Below are 24,263 nucleotides of genomic sequence, written 5' to 3' on the forward strand. Positions count from 1 at the left end.
GTGTGTGTGTCTTCACTCAACTGGCTAACGGTTTAGGGTGAAGTGTATTGTTTTGTTCTTCTTTTTTTTGACAGTTGACAGTTGGGTCAGATGTTCCAAACATACTGTTGTTCCATGTTCACCATGAAACTTGAGTTTAGTGTTTGTGTGTGTGTGTGTGTGTGTGTGTGTGTGTGTGTGTGTGTGTGTGTGTGTGTGTGTGTGTGTGTGTGTGTGTGTGTGTGTGTGTGTGTGTGTGTGTGTGTGTGTGTGTGTGAGGGTCTGTGTGTGTGTATGTGTGTGTGTGTGTGCAAAGGATTACAACTCTGTCATAAGTATAAATTACCCCTTGTGTGTATGTGAAAGTTAGCATGACGGCCATGTGGTTGTGTATGTGCCCATGCATGCTTGTGTGTGTGTGTGTGTGTCTTTCCTCCTCACTGAGCACTGTCAGATGTTCCAAGTGGTGTTTACTCTGAGTGGAGCAGGCTCAGCAGAGGACCATCAGGCTAGCCTGAGAGCTGTAGGCGTCTCGCACATGGACATGTGGGGTAAATATTAGCCTGCACACTATTTGGCCATGTTTGGTCTGAGATTAAACAAGACGACAAACACAACAGCACTCAACACCAGGGCCTCATTATGACTCAGTAATGTAAAACATCAACACTCCTTCTCCTCTCCTACACTCGCCTTGTCTTGCCTCGTCTTGGCTCTACTCCCTTCCTCTTCTGTCCAGTGCAGAGAGAGACAGGGAGAGAGAGAGAGAGAGTTGGAGGGACAGAGGGAGAAGGAAGATGGGCAAAAGAGAGAGAAGGAGGGGGGGAGAAGAGAGAAAGAGAGAAAATGAAGAAAGAGAGAGAGAGAGGGAGGGGGGGACTGAAGGAACACAGATGGGGAAAGAATGAGAAGATCGATGGAAGGAAAGAGAGGGAGGGATGGAGTTAGGGAACAACAGAGGCAAAGATACAGAGGGAATTAAGATATGTGAGGACAAGAGAGAAGGAGCAGAAAGATTGATTAGAGAGAGGAAGATGTGTACGTATGTATAGATACACTTTGATATATATCCGTGTATCAACACAGCGGCAGTCATGGCCTAACGGTGAGATCCCCGGTTCGATCCCCAGGGCTGGAGAAGTGAAATAACAATACTCACCCCTCCCTTACCCTCCACAATTTTTCAGTGGTGGAAGTAGTCATTTGTTACTGCATTAAAGTAAAGTAAAACTGCCTAGCACTAACTAAATACTACATTAGTCTTTGAAGACATGAATTCCAGATAGATAGTAGTTAAAGTATGCATCCGTTTTTTTCTGTTTCTCTGCTTGTTCAAATTGTAAATCGGCATAGTGTTTATCATACTTCAGTTCTGAGTACACACATTGTTTCTCTGTTCGCCTCCTTTAACTCTCATTCTCGGTATGCATACTGTTTCTCTAATTTGCCACACTTCCTGTCATTCTCTGTATGGGCACTGTTTGTCTGTGTGGAACACACTTCCTTTCACTCTGAGTATGCATACTGTTTCCCTATTTGGTGTGTTCCTCTCTCTCTCCAACTGAACCTGGTGTCTGTGCTGTGTGTGACGCCCAGTGTGTGAGTAAACACCGTGGAGAGACTCCTGCCTGTGTAGTAACCTAGCAGGGGAAAGTCCAGGCAGGGCTGCATGCCTCTGATTGCACCCAACAGGGACATCAGTGTTTCTGCTAATTTAATCATTGGGGAATTTAAAAAACACATCTCTGACCCTTCACCCTACACACACACACACACACAAACAACCAAACACAAACACACACACACACGCACGCATGCACACATTCACACTCACACACAAGATAGAGAGAGAGTCAGTCGGCTCTGAGATCTTTGTGTTGTGTTGTGGGCTCTGATGTCATACACACTTACACATACACACACACACACACACACACACACACACACACACACACACACACACAGTATTCCTGTTTTGAGCGCTGTGATCTCATACACAGATACACACACAGGTCTCTCTGAGCTCTGAGCTGCTGTGTTGAGACTGTGATCACACACACACACACACACACACACACACACACACACACACACACACACAGACACACACACACACACACACACACACACACACACACACACACACACACACACACACACACACACACACACACACACACATGGTCCTCTCTGAGCTCTAAGTGTTGTGGGCTCTGATCTCATTAAGATCTGCAGTGCTTCCTTCTCCTGACCTCTTTAGATGGATTGCAGTGAGGAGCCTGTGTCAGCACATGGCCTGTCAGGGAAGAGTCAGTCACTCAGTCATTCAATTCCTCACTCTTTCACTCACTCACTCACTCACTCACTAACACTCTCACTCACTCAGTCAGTCATTGAGCTGGTACCGTGGAATCTCTTATCAGAAACATTATGACTCCGGCCATACTTATGCACCTCAGACCCACCATTTACAACCCATACACACACACACACACACACACACACACACACACACACACACACACACACACACACACACACACACACACACACACACACAAACATTTACAGATTCAGACAGTGGGTGTGTGTTTTGGTCAGTGAGGGGCATTGGGGTAGTATTGGGTTAGAGGGTAAGAGAGTTGAGCAGGAGACAAGAGCCTGTCTTTGTGCATAGTGTCAGCCGTTCCTATCCCTCATCCAAACAGAGTCCCTCTATCTCTGAGCTAATACAATGACATAGAAACACACACACAGACACAGTCAAAAACACACACACGCGCACACACACTCACTGACACACACACACACACACACACACACACACTCACTCACACTCACTGACACACACACACACACACACACACACACACACACACACACACACACACACACACACTCACTCACACTCACTGGCACACACACACACACTCATACACACACACACACTCACTCACTCACACTCACTGGCACACACACACACGTACACACACACACTCATACACACACACACAAACACACCAGAGAGACACATGGAAGGAGTGGTGATTCACTAAGGCAGATTAAATATGAGCTCCTTCTGAGATTCTCTGTCTGTGGCGATCAGCATGAGCAATGTAGCCCCGTCTCCTCAATTAGATTAACACTCCATTACATTAGTGAGTGACAGCACCCCGCCCTCTTTTTTTTTCTTTCTTTCTTTCTTTCTTTCACTGTGGCTCTCTTTCCTCCGACTCTCTCTCACTGTCCCCATCCTTCTCTCTATTTTCCTCCTTCTCGCTCTTCTGTCTCTCTTTCCTTTCCTCTCTCTTTCTGTCCCCACTCTCTCCTTCTCTCTCTCTGTCTCTCTCTCTCTCTCTATTATCTCTTATCTTCCCATCTTTCATTAGATTTCAAGAGCTGACAGAAGAGAGGATTGGAGAGGGAGGTGTCAGCAGGTGTCGATAGTGTGAGTGGAGTCACAGGCACTGTCTCACTCTCACTCATCCTCTCTCTTTCTCTCTCTCTCTTTCTCTGCCACGTTTCTCCGTTCTATTTTTTCTCTCTCCCCCTCTTCCTTTGTGCCACTGTCAGGACGTGTCAGGCCCCTCTGAAATGTCTTCTTTCATGCCTGCCGTTCTGACAGCCCCTTTTCTCTTCCTATGACTCTTTCTCCCTCTGTATCCCTCACTTCCCTCTCTCCCTCTCTTGTCATTCTCTTCTCCTTTTATCCGTTTGTATCTCTCTCTCCCTCTCTGTCAATTCTCTCTCTCCTATCATTTCACTGACTTTCTCTCTCTCTCTTCTTTCTTTTCCACTCTCCCTCTCTTTCCCTCTTTTTCTTCTATCTATCTATCACCCATTCTCTCTCCCACCATTTCTCTCCCTTTCTTTCTCGTCCTCCTTCTCCCTCTCTCTGTGAGTCTCTTCATGCCCATGATTCTCAGTGTACTGCACTTTAAACAAGCTGCTGGTATCCCTGTCGCCGCGTTATTGGACACGCTGGTGTATGACAGTGTGACCTTTTTCAGGGTCAGAGGTCAGATAAGCTGAGGTAAATAGTCACGACTCCACACATCGTCACCTCCTTCGCCCCCATGTCAGACAGCGCGCGTGGTGGCAGATGATGGAGGGGCTCGGGCCGTATCGGCAGAGAAGCTTAGCGTTTGGCACATCTGAAACCGTAATTGTGCGTCGCAGGCGGCATCAGTGGTGGCAGCAGGACCGGCAACAGGCTCATTGTTTTGAGGTAGCCCTGCAGACGGAGCAAATGGAGATGAGACAAATGGAGAATGAGATTAGTCTTGAGAATCGCCGTGTATGTGTGTGTGTGTATGTGTGTGTGTGTATGTGTGTGTGTGTGTGTGTGTGTGTGTGTGTGTGAGTAATGGGATCAGAGTGGAGGCAGGAGACAATGGCGTTTAAGTGCTGTCATGATGAAAGAGAGATATTCATTAATTCCCTGCCCCAACCCACCCACCCATACACCAGCACTCACCTAGGGCTCCTCACCGACTCCACAGGAAGTGCCACAATGCTGACGGCAGCAGCAGAGATTGGCAGGTTTTACCAAGCAGTCATCTTAACATGAGATTAGGAGGGTGCCAAAATAGGATTAGGATAGTTTACAGTGGGATTACATTAACTCGTTGAATTTATTGATTAGAATCACTGTGGAGACTAGTGAAACTTGAGGATTAAATACTGTAGGATTATCTGTCTTTTCTGTCTTTCTCTTCCTGCACACATCATTGTATAATTATTTGTTTATCAAGATTTTACACCTTTTCTACTCCTTTTCAACTGAATTTTTCTTTTTCAAATCTATAACCTTAGAGTGTTACAGAATAATGATGCCCCATCAATATTTTATTCTCGTTTCCTACAAAGTTATAAGTATATTAAAATTATCCACAAGAAAAACTGATGACAAGGAGAACTGAAACTTGAATCATGGACCTTGAATCTTTGAAGACTTGCTACTAAAGCGAGACCTATACCTTCACTTGGTAGGTAAAAGTATTGAGTTAAAAATGAAAGTGTTGGAGGTGTGTGTGTGTGTGTGTGTGTGTGTGTGTGTGTGTGAGCGTGCACACAGGCAAGCTGCTCCTCTGCTCTGCTCTGCAGTACTCTGGGTCTTACTCGCTGGCCTACAAGCCCCAGTCACACACAGACACACGCTCACGCTCACACACACAAACCCACTCTCTCTTCCTCTTTCCATCTGTCTCTCACAGACACACAAAAACTCTCTCTCTCTTTCTCTTCCTCTGAGCTCCCTGTTTCCCCTCCCCTCGGCTGGACCTCACCTCTCTGCTTCGGCCCAAGCAGCTGCAGTAACAGACTCACTGACTCTCAGTCTCACAGACTCGCCAATCAGTTCAGGTTTGCTGCAGACTTACCCACACTGTGTCACCACGCCAATCATGGCACACATCATTAGACATACACACACACACACACACACACAGACACACACACACACACATACAGAGACACACACCCACTCCTTTCTCGCTCTATCTCTGTTGCTTTGCTTCACTGGCATGCACAATGCCCCTGCTTCTCAAGAGTGCGTGTTTGTGTGTGTGTGTGTGTGTGTGTGTGAGAGAGAGAGAGAGAGAGAGAGAGAGAGAGAAAGTTCAGTTAAGTTGCCAGCTGCCTGTCAGGCTGTAAGCAACACCCAGTGAAGTAGTTGTTTACTGTACACCAGTTGGCTTCCAGCAGCCCGACAGCTTAACTTTCTACATCACACCTTCTCCTTTATTTCTGGGTTAAGGTTTTTTGGGAGGGCGAGGAGAGGAAAGTCAAATGGATTTGGCTGTGTCTTCATTAATGTCAGCTAGTGTCCATTTCCTGTTCAAGCTTGCGCCTGTGGCCTGCATTAGAGTGGCTAACTAAACCAAGATCAGAATACGTGGGCTTCAGAATATGGCGGAGAAGAGCACCTCTATGGTATGTGTTAGCGACTAGCGCTTGTGGCCTGCAGTAGGAGCGGCTGGCTAAGTGTTAAATTCCCAACACTGAGTGCATCAGTGATTCAAGGTCCAGGCAGAGCATCTCTTAGATCTCTCTTCCCTTCTCTTCTTTCTCTCTCTCTCTCTCTATCCTATCACTCATTTCTTACCGCTCTTCTTACCGCTCTCTCCTCTCACCTTTCCCTCTCTTTCTCTTTCGTACAGAGTGAAGAAGCAGGCTTAGGTTTGTTTTTTATTGCTATTTTACAGGAGAGAGAGAAAAGCAGAGAGAAAGAAAGATGACACAAAGGAAGAGGGGAGAGAGAGAGAGAGAGAGATACAGATCTCTTGTTTGAGTTTGAAAGCACTGTTGCTAGGTTACTATTTTCACAACAGCAGTGGCTAATGCTATGTATGAGTAGCCTATGTATTTGCATGTGTATGTATGTATGTATGTGTGTGTGTGTGTGTGTGTGTGTGTGTGTGTGTGTGTGTGTTCAGAATATGTCCACAATTGGGCTCTTCTGGCTATGGTGATGTTCACTGTGTACTCTCTATTCGTCACACACTCTTCATAGCCATCTCTCCCCGAGATGATCCATCTAGCACTGCTCTAGGTGATGCACACATAACGCCCACATTCTCTGACTAACTTCACTCACATAAACACTCACCTATGCTCACACACTCACCTACGCTCACGCACACACACATACACACAGACCCTCACACACACACACACACATACACACACACACACACACACACACACACACACACACACACACACACATAGACGCACACACAAACACACATACACACTCACCTACGCTTACTCATCATCATCAGCTTGGCATCCCTAACTAGTTTCTACTAGTTCAAAAGTGCCAACACCCAGCGTCGAGAAAGTACACCTTGAACAAACAAGCACAAACTCATGCAAGATTGACAGAAAGAGAGTGAGAGAAAGAGAGGAAGAAAATAGGTTTTGAAATAGGTTACCTTGGACCTAAGGGCCTTCATGTATATTCATTTGAAGAGCAGATTAATCCAACTTCACTACTGTAGAAAGTCATTCAGTACACCATGTCCTGTCCTTGAGTCAGGCATCCTTTACAGAGCTTTTCATGTCCTGTGCTTAGGGATTCTCCACCACCAGGCAATGGTGGAGACTGATTCATGCTAGTGCTGCTGTGTCACCTGTGCACTTTAAAACAAACACACACACACACACACACACACACACACACACACACACACACACACACACACACACACACACACACACAGGAGCTTGGATCAATAGCCCCGCGATTGCTTTATGGAGTAATAACTTTGCGAGATGGCTAACCTTGTTAGATGTTCTTGGAAAGGGACAAAACAATAGCCTGTTATGCTTCCGGGGGGAGGAAGGTGTGTGTGTGTGTGTGTGTGTGTGTGTGTGTGTGTGTGTGTGTGTGTGTGTGTGTGTGTGTGTGTGTGTGTGTGTGTGTGTGTGTGTGTGTGTGTGTGTGTGTGTGTGTGTGTGTGTGTGTGTGTGTGTGTGTGTGTGTGTGTGTGTGTGTGTGTATAACAGTTTTGTTTTCTCTGCTGTGAGCTATTGTAATGAGTCTGTCAGCGAGGGAGAGCATCCAAAGCTGTGCTGTGCCAACTATCGGTCAAGCAAGCTTTCAAGCACCGGCTTTGCACAGTTAACACCATGAAGCAAAAGCCTCTGTTTCTAAGCATACCTGTGCGTGAGGTGCTTCTTCTTGAGTGAGAGAGAGAGAGAGAGATGGTATGTGTGAGGGTGTGTCTGTGTGTGTGTGTCTGTGTGTGGGTGTGTATGTGAGAGAGAGAGAGAGAGAGAGGGAGAGAGAGAGAGAGAGAGAGAGAGAGTGAGAGAGAGAGAGTGAGAGTGAGAGAGAGAGAGAGAGAGAGAGAGAGAGAGAGAGAGAGAGAGAGATGCTGCAAAACTAAAACTGTGTGAGATCTGTGCTGTGTGCAGCTGCATTGCCTGCAGGGATAGGTGGCCCTCTCCCCTGGAGAGACCATGTCCTATATTTAATCAGAGATCTAATCTAACTCACGCCAAAGGGTTCTACCAGTGAGGTCCATCTATACACCTGCCATATAGTCTTGTGGGAAATTCCAATGAAATACCTTACATGACGAGTTAGCAGACGCACTGACAAGCAGCTCATGATTGCTGCTTCTTAGGAATAAGAATAGGGAAATGAGTCAGTGAACTTTAGAGGGAATGGGAGCCAATCATCTGTACATCTCTAGCCCTGTAAGCACGCAGTGTGTGTGTGTGTGTGTGTCTGTGACTGTATGCATGCTGCATTTGTGCAAAACAGTATGTGTAGGGGGTTTTCATAACAGTGTGGAAACAGAATTGCAAAAGAAACTCCTACCTCTTGTCAATCTGCTATTACCTTTGGAACACCCAGTGCCAACTCATGATGCAACTGAACGTGTGTCCTATTTCTCATAGTGCGTCCTTAAAAGGACAGAAGGTCACGACCAAAGTGGATCCTTGATAAAACCTCAGACGGAACAAAAATGCTTATTTCAGCTCGTGTGTGGCCGCAAGCAGATATGGGCATGAATGTGAAGAATTTGCCTTGGCTGGAGCAGGTTTTCTCTCCCTCCCACTGTGTTTGTGAGAGAGGGTGTGTGTCTGTGTATGCATGTCTGTCTGTGTGTGTGTGTGTGTGTGTGTGTGTGTGTGTGTGTGTGTGTGTGTGTGTGTGTGTGTGTGTGAGTGAGTGTGAAAAAGAAGGAGAGAGAGGGAGAGAGAGAGTCTGTATGTGTGTGTATGTGTGACACACAGAGACTCTCTGTGTGTCGGACGGGGTCACAGATGGGTGCTGTGATTGTGTCCCTGCCGCGATGTAGAACACACACTGTTGTTACTGGCAGAGAGAAACCATTTCTCTGTCTCCCTGTCATTGGCTAAGGCTTCTGGGTAATTGAATGGAGGGAGATAAAAGCCCCTCTCTCTAGCTCTCTTTCTCTCTCTCTCTCTCTGTGCTTGTTCATCCCCCTCTCTCTGGCTCTTTCTCTGTTTCTCTCTTGGTCTTTCTCTCTCCTCTCTTCTGATCTTGCTCTCTGTACTGCTCTTTCTCTCTCTCTCTCTTTCTCTTTCTCTTGATCTTTCTCCCTATTTCTCAAATCCAGAGTTCTTTGTCTCTATCAGAACCTCTGAAGAAATGTATTTTAACTGTGGGACTGAGACTGGCTGGAGCAGTTTTGTGTGAAAATGGTCTCGAACAAACACAGTGCAGTGTGTTTTTTCACATACACATCATGTGTGTGTGTTTGTGTGTTTAGACAGTCACATCCGTGTGATTTATGCCCAGTGTGGTCCAGGCCAGGCTGCCAGGCCGGGCCCCATTTCCTGTCTTGTTGACTACTTCCTGTCCGTCTGAGTGCAAGCGTGACTCAGCGGCCTCAGAGACTGACAGGAAGTGGAACTCTAAAGCCCCTCCCAGCACGCTTTGGAAAAAGGTGAGTCAATTATTTGCCGGGTCGATGTAGAGAGAGAGATGTGTCAGAGAGAGAGAGAGAGAGAGAGAGAGAGAGAGAGAGATATGTGTGCAGCTGCATTTACTGCAGGGATAGGCGGCCCTCTCTCCTGGACAAATCCACCCACACTGCTGACAAACAGTCCTGCCCCTACCAATACCCCTCCCAGCTCTTACCCCTGCTCCCCTCTTGCCATTCACTGCGTCACTACTGAAGGATGGCTCCCGGGCCGTGGGGGTCCCTCTCCACCACTTTCCTGATTTGACTTTTAGAAGTCTCCATGGTCCCTCACCACGTTTCTGTGCTCCGCAGCTGGTGAGCTCTCTTAATCCATCGCTGAACACGGCTCTGCTCTCTCTCCGGGGCCAGGTGTGTCCGCTTTCTGCGGAGGTGTTATCTGCTGCCACGGAGACGGCGGAGCTGGCAGGTCAAACAGGAGCCTGTGGCGAGCACGGCACTGAGATGCTATTGAGACTCTCAGGAGAACTGAGACTGATGTGTTTTAAAAGCGTGTGGAATGAGACAGTGTACCTGTGTGGGGTTTGTGTGAGACTGCAAAAATTCAAGTCATCAGTCAGATATGTGAATTGTATTAGAGACTAGCACAGGAAGTAGATGTTAGAATATCCTTTTCTCAAAGACTTCTGGTTGGCTGATCTTGACCTTGCCACTGGTGGCCTAGGCTAGACCAGGCGAATCTCCTCCATGCTTTGAGAGGTTGAAACATGAGCTCCCCGATCATTTTGATGATTAGACCCCTGTATCTGACTTTCTGGTCGTTTTATCTGGGACGCAGCAGAGAGAGCAGGAAGTGCTAGTGTCATTTTTCTCCCGTCATCTCATACTGATCCAGGATCAGATTTCCCCGCCTACAGGAGTTCATTTTCACCTTTACTGTATGAGCTGGGAAACTCTACACTGATCTATGATGTTGTTATACTTCCAAACGCATGAACCCCTGCATTTCTATATTTTCTATATTTTGCCTGTGTCCTGGCTATTTTTCTTTCAAACAGAACAATGCTCAGACTTGCAAGATGTTTTTTTTTGTTCCCAGAGATGATGTGTATAGCTATAGAGCTAGGACAGTTAAGACTTAGCCTCCAAAGGGAAGCTGTGGCTAGCGAAAGCATTGCGGCTCCTTCTCAGTGATCACAGACCCCAATTTATTTTTACCATTCCAGATATGTGTCAGTGGTGGAGGAGGGGCTCAGGGAGAGTTTTTTTTCTCCTTTTTTTTTTTGGCGTCTTGGTTGATCTCAGAGGTATTTTTGAGTAATAGAGGAACAGAAACCGTTTTTTCGATTTGCATGCATCTCATGTTTGCCAGGCCAGCTGTGTTTTAGCCACATTCATCATCAGTACAAAGCAATTACCACAGTTCACCAGTTCACATTTTATGTAATGACTACATAAGTGTGAGTAGATAGAACTATGAATTGAATGGCTGTAAACAAAGGATGTGGTCTGTAAGACTCAGGCCAAAGGGCCAGGCTTGAGAGACATGTGGCCCTCAATTGGTAGTTTCAGGAGATTATCAGAAAGCCATCATCATTTGTTTATTTGTTTCCAGCAGAAATGGAGTGTTAAAGGAGTGTGTGTCAGAGGTGACTTTGTTTGAACCAGAGTGAGTGACATGAACATGAAGGATGGGACCAAATGGTATCTGAAATAGATCAATAGATCAACCCTATATTTTGACCACATTATTCTATTAGGAAGGAATGAAAGAGAGCATGATGTCTTTAAGTGTGAGCACAAGGTGTGGTGTGTCTGGATGAGATCAGGGAATCTGGATTCCGGGAATTCCGCAGTTGCTAGGCGCTTAGGGAACACAATGGGCTGCTCAGCAGCTGGCTGGATGCAGCGCTACGCTGCACAGGCCTGTGCGAGACTGACGACGCACAAAAAACATCATGTGAGGGAGGGACTATCAGTCTGCTCTCTCTATTTTTCTCCCCTTATTATCTCTTGCTTTTCTCTCTTCCATCTTTCTCATTCTCTTGCTTTTCTTTCTTTCTTTTTTTTGCTGTGGTACCTCTCTCCCTTTCTCTGTTTCCATCCTCTATATCTCTGTCTTTTTCTCTCTCTATCTTTCTTTCTGCTCTTTCTCTCGTATTCGAATTTCACTGTCTGTCTGCTGTCATAGTTCCTCTTCTTTGACCTGTCAGAATGCGTGCTTCGATTCGTCTGTTGCTGTCTGTCTGTCTATCTATGTCTATGTCAATCTGTCTCTCTCTCTCTCTCTCTCTCTCTCTCTCTGTCAATCTTTCTATCCATTGCACACAAGCTCTTCTGTCTGCCATCTTGCTCTCCTTCCTTTCTTTTCCCCTCCTCCCTACCTCCTCACCTCTCCACTCTATATATTCACTATGTGTATGTGTATGTGTATGTGTGTGTGTGTGTGTGTGTGTGTGTGTGTGTGTGTGTGTGTGTGTGTGTGTGTGTGTGTGTGTTTCTTCTGAAAGCTAGGGGTGACTGCTGCTAATGGCTTTTCCTGCAGCGTCTTGAATTTCACTGACACAACCTTATTGCGAACGGATGGACCTGCTTGGCTCAACCCGGCCCCTGGCTTGTTAGTTCATGTTGCAGTTGCCCAGGCGTTTCCTCTGTAGGAGGCGTCCTGCATGCGTCCCATTGAGGCGCCATCTCCTCAGAATGTTCTAGAATCTGAATCTGGGTGACTCAGCAGTAGAGTGTGCGAGCTGAGCTCTAAGCGTAGGGTGTGTGCATGTCTCAGCATGGGCTTCGCCCATTGTCAGGTGAGCCTTCGGCACCTCGGTGGGAAAGCCGGCGAAGGGGGGCAGTGGGGACAGTGGGGGCTGTGTGTGTGTGTGTGAGTGTGTGTGTGTGTGTGTGTGTGTGTGTGTGTATGTGTGTGTGTGTGTGTGTGTGTGTGTGTGTGTGTGTGTGTGTGTGTGTGTGTGTGTGTGTGTGTGTGTGTGTGTGTGTGTGTGTGTGTGACAGCGAGAGAGTGTGTGAGAGAGAGAGAGGAAGGGGTCAGCTGAGGTAACAGCAACATGACTCCACCCCCTACCCTCTCTCTCTCTCACAGACACACACACACACCCCCCCCCCCCACACACACACACACACACACAGTCACACACAGTCACACACACACACATATTCACACTTTCTCTGCACCTCTTGACCTAGCTCCATGAGATCCTATTTCAACATGCCTCTCTCATGCCCACTTGCGTCAAGGCCTTTACCATCTTTCTCTCTCCCTCTCCCTCACCCTCCCTCCTTCTCTCTCTCTCCCTCTCACCCTCTCCTTCCATTTCCCTCCCTCTCTCTCTCTCTCTCTCTCTCTCATTGCTGCCACTGAGGTCACTTGAGTCACTCAGTCTGGTAGGCATGGGTTGCTGGAGGACCTCGCGTGTCCCAGTGTCCTCTGCACCCTGGGCTGTCGGCCCTCTTAGGCATGTCAACACCTGCCGTCTTTATAGACTCCCTCAGCTCCGTAACTCAGCCCTCCGTGCCTTACTAAACATTATAGAGCCCATGTTAAATATAGAAGTATTTTGAGTAACAAGTATATTGACAAACTGAGGTTGAAATGACTTGCAATTGCAAATCCAAATTGCAAATGAATGAAATGACGGAAGCACAGAGTGGTGTACATTATACTCAAAGTTCATTATTATATAATGTCATGTTCTCCATTATCCTATTGATAATACACTGATACTTATATAATATGGTAATTGGTTTTTAATATGGTCATTGATAAAATTGATAAATCTTGAAGGCACCCATAATGAAATGGGTCAGAAATATGGATGGAAATGATGACAGCACTGACTGCATTTGAAATGTCAAAACCAATCCTAACACCCGCAAAGGTTAGGTTTATGTACACAGTACACAAAGTGAAGGTGCTTTTACACACCAGTAACCTAAGTTCTGCACTACATTCAATGGCATTCAACACTGACCGTGTTATATAAAGTGTCATTGACCTCAACCATTGACTTGTCATCCTCTGTCACTTCCAGGTGAGAATAGAGCCTGGAAAAATAACCTTTCACTGTGTCACTCAACTCTCCTCATACCAAGCTCATACCATTACACTCAAAATCAGATGCTTGAGTGCATAAATGTGATTTGGAAAGCATATCCGTGTCAAGCAAGATATTACGTATTGCCCACAGTACTTGGAAACAGGCCTACTCTTTGCATATCGTACACTTACTAACAGAACTGCACCCGTAGTAAAACATGGCTGTAGTGTGGCTGTAGCTATAACAACGAGAGGCCCAGCATCAAATTGAAATGCTGTGATTTAACACAGATCAATGGCTTGGCTCATGGGACTGCACTGAGTAGTCACATGTAATTATAGCAGGAGCCATGCAGTGCAGTTGACTTCATTCTTTGTCAATTGTAAAATGGTACATTAGTTGAATTCACGACTACACAGAACAGTGACATGTTAACGGTGAGAGCTTGAATGCAAATCCTAAGGGAATAAAGGGAGTGGGAAATGTAGTTTTACAACATGCACATTCACAGTAAAATTATACATTGGTAATATACTGTATGTAGTGTTGCACTACACCAGTTATAGTGTGTGAAACCTGGTCTCAGACACATGTGTGTGAAGGTTTGTCTTGTGCGAAATCCAAAGGCACTTATATTTCTTTGGCCCTACCTTGAACTGGTCTCCAAAGGCTGAGTGATATTGAGGGGTGCTGATGGGTGTGTGTGTGTGTGTGTGTGTGTGTGTGTGTGTGTGTGTGTGTGTGTGTGTGTGTGTGTGTGTGTGTGTGTGTGTGAAGTGGTATGTCAGCTGTGTGTGCAGTAATGGTAGATTCATACAGCACCTACACCAGACCTGCTCTTTATCACACTGTGGGGGCTGAACTGCCTGCTGCTTCTAGGTGTATTCGTTCTCTCTCTCTCTCTCTCTCTCTCTCTCTCTCTCTCTCTCTCTCTCCCTCTCCCTTTCTCTTTCTCCCTCTCCTTCTCTCTCTGCCCCTCCCTCTCTCTCTCTCTGGACTCCTCCCATGCTCTTTTCATCTTCTGAGGTGATATTGGAGACACAGAGAATTACACTCTAATGGCTTTTAAAGGAAACAAAGTAGTCTCCTTTTAAACTTTGAAATTTCTGATGTGTAGATGATGAAGCACAGGGACACCACTCACACACACACACACACACACACACACACACACACACACACACACACACACACACGCATATGTCTATATATACAGTGTGTGTCTGCTTGCATGCTTGTATGTCTTGGCAGTTTGCGTTAGTCTTGTGTGTCCAGTGTTCTGGGACGGGTAGAACTGAGAGACACACAGACAGACAAACAGGGCAGGCCAGGCAGGATGGTGATGGGGGGGGTGGGGGGGGGGGGTGGTGATGGAGGGGTTCCTCCATTTGGGCTTGGCAGAAATAGCAGCCCCCTCCCCCTCAACACACACACACACACACACACACACACCCATCCTCCCGAGGGCACCAGTGCCCCAGGTTCTCGCGGGTGAAAGCAGGTCAGTGGCGGGCTGCTATTAAAAGCTGCCAGTGTTCCCAACTCACACAGTCCCTGCTGAGGTGACACCCACCAACTGACAAGCTCTCCTGCAGGGAAAGAGAGAGGGGTGAGAAGGAGAGGGAGGAGGAGGTGGAGGTGAAGGGGGAGAGGGAAAAGAGAGAGGGAAAACAGAGCAATAAAGAGAAAAGGAGGAAGGGACAGATGGAACGAATGAGAGCAGAGGAAACAGCCCAGATGAGGCTGCAGGAGTAGAAGGGCACACCCAGTAGCAGGACTACCCCTGGGCCTGAGTGGGCTGCCCTACTGGTGGGGGTGTGAGGAGTGACGTAGCAGCGGATTAAATGATCGGAGGTAATTGAAAAGGCAACTGTGGCGGCAACAGGGGAGCCAGGAATATCTGAGGCAGGGACCACCGTAAGCGGCATCAAGCCTCAGTCAGTGAGCCCTACATACTGCTGTGTCTGTGAAATCTGACCTTGTTTCTTTCTCTCTCCCTCCCCACTCCTCTTTCCCTCTCTCCATCTCCATCTTTCTCTCTGCTAATCCCCTACCTGACTCCTCTCCACTCCACTTCTCCCTCCATCTTTGTGTCCATCTTTGTCTCCCTCTTTCTCCTTCCCTTCACCCCCCCCCCCTCTCTTTGTCTCTCTGCTCTCCCCAACTTCCTTACATCCTGCTCTTTCTCTCTCCACCTCTCCCTCCATCTCCCTCCCTCTCTCTCCCCCTGCTGCAGGGCCGATGCTCCAGAGAGAATTGTAAGTACCTGCACCCTCCCCCCCACCTGAAGACGCAGCTGGAGATCAACGGCAGGAATAACCTGATCCAGCAGAAGAACATGGCCATGCTGGCCCAGCAGATGCAGCTGGCCAATGCCATGATGCCCGGCAGCCAACTTCAACCCATGGTGAGCACAGTTCAGCAATGAAATTTAGTCAACTCATTTCTTTTAATAGAATATAATAAAATATTATATAAATATGACAGAGAAGGATCGAATACTGTATTGCCATGATTTCTGGCAGCTGACTTCAGATTAATAGTTAGTGCTGTTCATCAATGACTTTTACATGACTACACTTTGTCTTTAAGCCATAGAGAATGAGATATAATATTCTAGAATAGGATAGAATATTCTAGTGCCATGATGTCTGGCAGCCAGCTTCAGCCCATAGTGAATGTTAAGGCTCTCACATAGGGAGAAGACTAGGCAGTGCCAATAGAATAGAATAGAATGTTCTAGAAATAGCACCGAATACTTTCGTACTCTGTTTTCGCGGAGTCTACTTCATCCCATATTGAGCACTGTTCAGCAATGATGTCCAGACGTTTCTGCTTTTGTTAGCCATGAAAGGTTAGAAGAGAGGATATACTGTTCTAGAATTAGGATAGCATGTTTCAGGAAATTCTAAGACAGAACTACACTGGCCCAGCAGATGCAGCTGGCCAATGCCATGATGCCCGGCAGCCAACTTCAGCACATGGTGAGCACTGTTCAGCAATGAAATTTAGTCAACTCTTTTCTTTTAATGGAATATAATAAAATATTATATAAATATGACAGAGAAGGATCGAATACTGTATTGCCATGATTTCTGGCAGCTGACTTCAGATTAATAGTTAGTGCTGTTCATCAATGACGTTTACATGACTCTTTTTCTTTAAGCCATACAGAATGAGATATAATATTTTAGAATATGATAGAATATTCTAGTGCCATGATGTCTGGCGGCCAGCTTCTGCCCATAGTGAATGTTAAGGCTCTCACACAGGGAGAAGAGGAGGCCGTGCCAATAGAATAGAATAGAATGTTCTAGAAATAGCACCGAATACTTTCGTACTCTGTTTTCGCTTCATCTACTTCATCCCATATTGAGCACTGTTCAGCAATGATGTCCAGACGTTTCTGCTTTTGTAAGCCATTGGAGGTTAGAAGAGAGGATATACTGTTCTAGAATTAGGATAGCATGTTTCAGGAAATTGTAAGACAGAACTACACTGGCCCCAAGTGTAGGCAGTGAAGAAGAGTCAACAGCTTTGAGGGGCCACCTTTGGTTAACCCCCCCCCCCCCTCACCTTAACACTTCTACTTTGACATTGTCAGGCCAGGTTTTGCTCTCTGATTAGAGCTATTCAGGGTAGCCTTGCGTGTTGACTCACAGGGAATTTGATCCGGTGATGTTGAAGAACAGATGAGACAGAAAATCTCCAGCCTCCCTGACCTTGCAGCACAAACAGGTCCCCATGGCTCGTGACTGTGCTCAGGTCCTCTCTATGCTGACATACGTCCAACCAGAGGCCCCTCTCATGCAGCGTATACATGCTACCTGCTCACTGCCTTGATTTGAACTGGCTGAAATTTAAGTCACTGCCTTTGCCGTGATGCAGTCTGTTTGTTTTTGTTTGTTTGTATGTTTTTAACATAGCGAAAACCACATGTCCATATATCATACTGTCATGCAGTGCTTAAAAGCAGATTTGTTTTGCACTGTTACATGCACTGTGTTCTTTTTAGCTTGTGTGTTTATAACATACCCTAAACCACATATTTGTTCTTTCTTATGCAATCTTTCTGTGTACAGAATGACTCTGGGTGATCTAATCTGACCCATCTCTCTCTCTCTTACCCCCCTCCTGTAGCCCATGTTTTCCGTCGCCCCAAGCCTTGCCGCCTCCAATGCCAATGCAGCCGCTGCTGCTGCAGCCGCCGCCTTTAACCCGTACCTGGGGCCCGTGTCCCCAGGACTGATGCCCACTGACATCATGTCCGGCGGGCACATGCTGGTCGCCAGCAGCCCCAGCATTCCTCAGGGGCCCTCCGCCACCCAGAAGCTCATGAGGACAGACCGGCTGGAGGTATGACATCACTTCTTCTAGGGCTCCATGACAACAAACACCTTCTGTACAGTTGGTTTCTCTCTCTCTTATCCTCTCTCTCCCACTCTTGTGTTGTCTTTGCCTCTTTCTCTCTTTCGATCTCTGTTTCAATACCAGAAGTATTCATTGAGGTGACATAAACCTGAGGTGACTCATTTTTTTGGATCTGCCATTTTGTCCAGCATTTAGTAGCTGAAGAATGGCTGTCTCAAGACTGCCCTCTGCTGTGCAATTGATTTCAACACAGCCTAAATAGCTTTTCTCAAACACTTTACACTTTTTTGGTGTGTTCATTGTGTGTGGGAACCCGGACCCAACCATTCTGGTGGGGGAGTCCAGTCTTTCTCCCATTTTGGGCCATGGTGAGAAGGGGGAGGGATTTCACCTTCTCACAGTGTGTTTTGTGTGTGTGTGTGTGTGTGTGTGTGTGTGTTGCACACCCAGGTCTGCCGCGAGTATCAGCGGGGCAACTGCTCACGGGGCGAGACCGACTGCCGCTTCTCCCACCCATCCGACAGCACCATGATCGACACCAACGACAACACCGTCACTGTCTGCATGGACTACATCAAGGGCCGCTGCTCACGCGACAAGTGCAAGTACTTCCACCCACCTGCCCACCTGCAGGCCAAGATCAAGGCCGCCCAGCACCAGCTCAGCCAGGCCTCGGCCGCTGTGGTGAGTCCAACGGAACCGGAGACCACACTCTGGTTTAGTAGCTCTTAACCCTAACCAGTGGTTCTTAGTCACGCTACTGGGTGACCATCTGTTCTCTGAATGTTTTCCATCTTTCCCTGTTCTACATTCCCCAAATCAAATAGTCATTGGTACTCTTGATTAGCTGAACATAACGGATTTAGCTGATCAAGAGCATGACAAATACACTACGATAAATACACTGACCTTAATCAGATGTGCTTAGAGCAGGGATAGATGGGAGATATGGAGGGCAATGGAGGGGCTCCAGGAGCAGGTCTGAGAAACTCTGCTCCACACTAACTGGTGAAGGCACATAGATACAGTACGCTCACTGCTTTCCCCAGTGGCTCTGCTCAAAAGGATACTGTGGGTCGGCGCAGTAAGACAGCCATGATGGATGTGTCTTATGCGCAGCCAGCAGACTCTTTTGAAAGGTGTCATGGGCAGATTTCCCTCACGGTGTCTCCCTGCCTTCGCCTTGTTACGGCCATTTTTTCCTCCTTGATGTGTCTTAGCTCCAGGATGACGGCTGACTCTGGGACAGAATCCAGCACAGTTTCCAGCACAGATCCGGTACAGATCTGGGGCCCTGGATACGTTCTAGAGTTGGCAGCCATCTTGGCGGTGGGGCGACCCACACTGTTTGTAATGGTTGCTTTGTCAGGAGTGAACTTTTCACACTATGACCGATCAGTTCTCTTTCGTAACTTTTAACAATACTGTATCTAAAAACTGTAATTAAATTTGGTCATGGAGTTAGACAGACAGCCAAAGCGGGTCATTGTAATGTGATGGTGACTAAGATGAGCACATGAGTGAAAACAGAGGCACATTATAACAGTATTCTCTTCCAGCCATCCTTACTTGATTCATTGTGAAAAATCCCCCAAGAATTTACCACAAAGACCAGTGACTTGTTTCATGGTGCTATTTCAGTAACAGACCAGTAATACTCACTGTCATGGTAACTGTAGATAATCAAGTGTCTTCACTGTGCATGCCATAGTCTTGTTATCCCCTTGTATACTGCATTTCAATGATTTGTTTTTTTATTTGTTTTTTTTCTCACCTACCCAAAATGCACTGCTGCCCCCATGATGCACCTCTGCTTGCTGTTTATGTTAATGCGCTTGAACCCCATTGGCCCATTGCCATCATGTGCTCGCTGCCTGCTAATTAAGACTCAGTCGGCTGTCAAATCACTGAAGCGACCCCTCGAGGCAACCTTTGACCTGGTATTATGACCTTTCACCTTTTAGCTTGGCATGTTACTTTGTTGTAGTATTAGTTTTTAACCAAAGATAATTTGCAAGCATAATTTTTTTTTTTGTATTGCTCTATGTTTTCTTCCTGCTGCTATAATACCATTTTTGGTGTGATAAACTGACAGTGGCGCCCCCCGTTTCTGAGTTGAATTGGCTGAACTTTTGTGTCAGTTTTTAGACAAACGCGAATGCTAAAAGCTGTTCAAATGAATTCATTCATGAACTCAGCCACAGTCCCTTCATCACACGTAGCCGGCTCAAGCGGCATTAGGTCAGGGTTAGGCCAGCTCTTGCTTTAAAACTATGTATGGTGGCATGGCTCTTGTGTAGATATGTTTTTTTAAGTGTCTTAATGGTTAAATCAACAGTTTGCATGTTGTTGATGTGTAGTATGCATGTTTAATGTGGGGCAGGGGACAAATGTAGAGTGGGGTGTGAAGCAGTGATGGTTATTCCACCTTAGCTAAAGAATAACATTAACCCATTATTCTTAATCATGGAGTTAGCAGTGCAGCTTCAAGTCAATTGCTTTCCCTCTGTCACACCTGGCAGCTTTGGTAATATATCTATAGGTAAAGCAGTGCTTGCTTATTCTGTTGCTATATGTCAGCTGTACTGTACGATAATATATCCTGTGGATTCTCTCATTGAGCTTACCTGTAGTGTGGTCAAATGAGAGATGTGTTTATAGCCCTGTATCAGTAGCCTATTTGCTCTTTGCTTGAGAAGTAGTTTTGTGTAGCTGCTGCTTGCTTTTGCCTGTTTGTGACAGACAACTCTGTGTGATGGATTTTCCTTTGACAATAATTCTTATCTTTTTTCTTCTTCTCTCCTTTTCTCCCCCGTCCCCCCTCCCCCCTCCCCTCCTCCTTTTCCCCCTCCTTTTTTGTTATTCATTTCACGTGCCCACCCAACACCTGTTCTGGTTGGGCAGGGAATCCAACATTCTGTCATGCCTCCTTTACCAAAGAGACCGGCACTTGAAAAAGCCAACGGTGCCACTATGTTTAATACTGGCATGCTCCAGTATCAACAGGCCCTGGCCAACATGCAGTTTCAGCAGCAGTTTATCCCTTCAGGTAGGGCTCTCGCAGATGCTCCCGACCTCCCCGTCTTCTACTCAACTAACCCCCAGGCTCCTACGTCCAGTGGCATCCGACTCTGGAACCGATCTGGCGCAGGATCCCCACCAGAGTCGGACACTGTCTGGGTATGGCTGAGACGCCAGCCCAACACAGGAGAAAAGGATTTAGGCAACCATGCTCACACCACATCCCATTATTTTACACCTAGACAACACCCTAATCATCAGATGAATATGCACACGAGGAAAGTCAGTCTCACCATGTAGGCCAACTGCCCAACACTAGGCACATATGCATTGTGCAGAAGTGTTCAGTCGGCTTTTACGTATATAGTCAGTTTCTAAGCTGGCCCATTTGCAGATAGAGAGCTCCACATCCTGTGTCACTGGTGAACCTTGGCGGGATGGAGAGCGGCCTGAGGGTTTGTGATCAGTGGTGGGGATGGGGGGGGTTTCAATCCGTTCTCCAGTGGCTTTCTTCTGCTTCCGCTCTCAGCGAGAGAGAGAGAGAGAGAGAGAGAGAGAGAGAGAGAGAGAGACAGAGAGACAGAGAGAGAGAGAGAGAGAGCGAGAGAGCAGCAGCAGGAGGAAACTATGCGATCAAACAGCAAGGAGATGTGCATGGAGAGAAAGCTCATGTATCACACCACCACCACCACCATTGCACACAGTCACAGTGCTGGGGGCTGCACAGTCAAATAGTCAGAATAGTGGGCTGTTTTTGTCCTTAATGTGCTACAACCTGGCATGTTCTGTACTAATTCTCTCTAAAAATGGAATCTGAGGCGTTAGCTAGTGATTAGGTGGAAGGTTTTATTATGCATAGCATTACCACTGCATTAATGATTACTGTCATCCATTAAAGAAAAATAAGTTATTGAAGGAAGGGCACCTAGAACACAAACACAACACATATTCTTTTGGGTGTTACTAGCTTTGTAAAAGTATATACTGTTTGTTCTTCCACATCTTTTCCTAAAATCTACTAAAGAGCTCTGCATTCTAAGGGTCAATCCTCACTGCCTGAAGCTGACAGTCTTAATTCCTTCTAATCAGTTTGTCTCAGTGTCATGCTATCCCCTTTAATAGGAGTGACTTTCCTTTTCATGTTTTATTTGTTTATATATATACTCTAACGAACCATGTGATGGGCTGTTTTGATTCTTTTTCCCTTTCCAATCCACTTCCTGTTGCAATGCATGATGGGCAGGCTCAATATTCTGCATGGCACCCACAGCAAGTGTTGGTAGGTTCCAGCATTCTTTCTTGATTACTCTTTAACTACCCTTTCCTTCGCTCGCACCCCATCAAAGTCCACTGCTAACACACAATCAGGCACCTCTAAAACCTTCATCTCCACTCAACCTCGGGGAATTTACCTGACTCTGTGACCACACTTTAGCAGACTCAGCAGTTAAAAAGCCAATAACTTGTGGGTTTTGGTGGGTTGTGAGTCAAGTGACAAGTTATAAGGTTTTTGTCTGCCTTTCTCTTTCTTATGTGAGTACATTTTATTGCAAGATAGATATGAATTATGACATCCTGGCATGACTGTATGAAATGAATAGAAGGTAATAGTGCTGTATGTATTTTGTATATAGTACCTCCACTACACCGTTTGTAATTACTGTAATTTCATTTTAGATGCATTTTTGTGTGTCATTTTTCCACAATGCCCTGGCTTCTCCCTTCCTTCTTAAAAATATATTCAACTTTCTTTCCACTCATGGCTTGTTGCTGGTGTAACCCCCCACCTCCTTTTCTACCCTCCCTCTGTCTCCTTCACTGTTTTGCGCCTGTGGCCACCCTCCTCCTGTATGTGTTTGCTTATATGATTTTCCTTCTGAAAAAGTTCCCATGATGCACGGTGCTTCACCAGCCAATGTGTCTGCAGCAACCACATCTGCCACAAGTGGTCCCTTCGCAACTGCCACAGCCAATCAGGTTTGCCCTTTATGGCTTTATCTCTTTTAATAAACCAATAGGATCAGTGGATGCTTCTGGGTTGGGTTGGGACAGGCCCGGTTGGGTTAGGGATCTCCTTCTTGTTGGCCTACACTGACGCTGAATAGGGTGTCGTCCTCTCATAAGAACTCCAAATTAACACTTGATGAACTGATGACATGATGAGAGAAATATGATTTTTTAAATTATTACTTGTTGTTTATAATGATAGTGCTAACTGTTGGAGCGTTCTTTATTTTAAATACATTGTATTTCATTTTCTGAATTTAGGAGTTGGTCCTTTTGTTTCGAAGAGAGCCTATTGTGACACATTTAATGTTTGACAACATTTTAATCTTGATCTTTGTCCTTTTTCATTTTGAGGACTGTTCCTTATCAAAGTTGACTACCAACGAATACATGCAATTGGTATGTATAAGGTAGTTTCATAGCTCTACTTTTTAAAAAAATCATTTTTTTGCAGTCTGTTGTTGTTGCACGGCTTTTATTTTATTCCCGCCAACAAAACATTTTTTGTCGAAATGTTTGGAAGATTTTGCTGCCAGCGCTTAGCACTGAAACAGGACTCCATATTTAACATCCAAAGCAGACAGAAATTCAAATGCAATTCAAATGACTTAGACAGGTGAACAAACACACCACGCAGGCTCTCTCAAATGCTGATATGCTTAATATACTGTGGAGGCTTCTGACGCTCACCATGACAGCGATAGCACCTTTTACCAGCCTAAATAAAAGGTGCAGGTCAACAAGCTGGAAGATTGGAGTATGCATGGGGAGACCCTCACTACCTCTCTAACGCCTCTCACTTAAAGGAGCTTTTAACAGTACACCGCAGGTCTCAGTAGTCTCTCATTTGCTCTCGTTTCTGTTTTAACCGAAGAGCTTTTAACAGTACACTGCAGGTCTCAGTAATCTCTCATTTGCTCTCGTTTCTGTTTTAACCAAAACAGCTTTTTAAAAATCTTTTGCTTTAATTTTTTTGTTTAGTTTTGTTTTGTTTTATTTCTTTCTTTGTTTTTGCTTTTGTTTCAGATGTAATCTCTGCTGTGGGAAAACATGTTATAAAATGGTTAACCAGTTTTAACCAAAGCAGGGACTTCACCCCAAGCATAACGCTCAATCACTGAATATGTTGTTTGTTATTGTCATTCTGTGTCTCTCCCTAGATTCCCATAATATCTGCAGACCATCTAGCTAGTCACAAGTACTTGACTCAAATGTAGTTCCTGTCCAGAACAGTGAGTGTCTCCTTTTTCTCATCCCTAAATCTGACAAGCTTGTCTCTGCTCATATAGCAGCAATATGTATCATGATAAACGCTCCCAAGCCATGCATATAGTAACTGTACATACACATAAAGTGATATAAATATACTAATATAGAAATACTGTACATACACATATAGTATAATAGCATAATACACATTGTGGTATAA

The 24,263-nt window shown here is 45.8% G+C and overlaps 1 protein-coding gene across 25 annotated transcripts in view; it reads left to right on the plus strand.

Moving 5' to 3' along the window:
• Positions 1 to 24,263, plus strand: part of LOC105907036 (muscleblind-like protein 1) — a 49,803-nt gene that overhangs the window by 21,663 nt on the left and 3,877 nt on the right. For 9 of the 25 annotated variants that reach the window (XM_031559746.2, XM_012835281.3, XM_012835279.3 and 6 more), the window contains 10 exons: positions 15,672 to 15,842; positions 16,369 to 16,419; positions 17,576 to 17,791; positions 18,257 to 18,490; positions 19,693 to 19,746; positions 20,711 to 20,855; positions 22,071 to 22,106; positions 22,713 to 22,804; positions 23,189 to 23,233; positions 23,995 to 24,066. In XM_031559746.2, coding sequence (XP_031415606.1) covers positions 15,672 to 15,842; positions 16,369 to 16,419; positions 17,576 to 17,791; positions 18,257 to 18,490; positions 19,693 to 19,746; positions 20,711 to 20,855; positions 22,071 to 22,106; positions 22,713 to 22,804; positions 23,189 to 23,233; positions 23,995 to 24,051 — 1,101 coding nt within the window. In that variant the 3' untranslated portion in view covers positions 24,052 to 24,066. The remainder of the gene's footprint in view (positions 1 to 15,671; positions 15,843 to 16,368; positions 16,420 to 17,575; positions 17,792 to 18,256; positions 18,491 to 19,692; positions 19,747 to 20,710; positions 20,856 to 22,070; positions 22,107 to 22,712; positions 22,805 to 23,188; positions 23,234 to 23,994; positions 24,067 to 24,263) is intronic. The other 16 variants (XM_031559749.2, XM_031559747.2, XM_031559748.2 and 13 more) reach the window with 16 other exon arrangements.

Source organism: Clupea harengus, chromosome 22, assembly GCF_900700415.2.
Source record: "Clupea harengus chromosome 22, Ch_v2.0.2, whole genome shotgun sequence".
Classification (NCBI taxonomy): Eukaryota; Metazoa; Chordata; class Actinopteri; order Clupeiformes; family Clupeidae; genus Clupea; species Clupea harengus.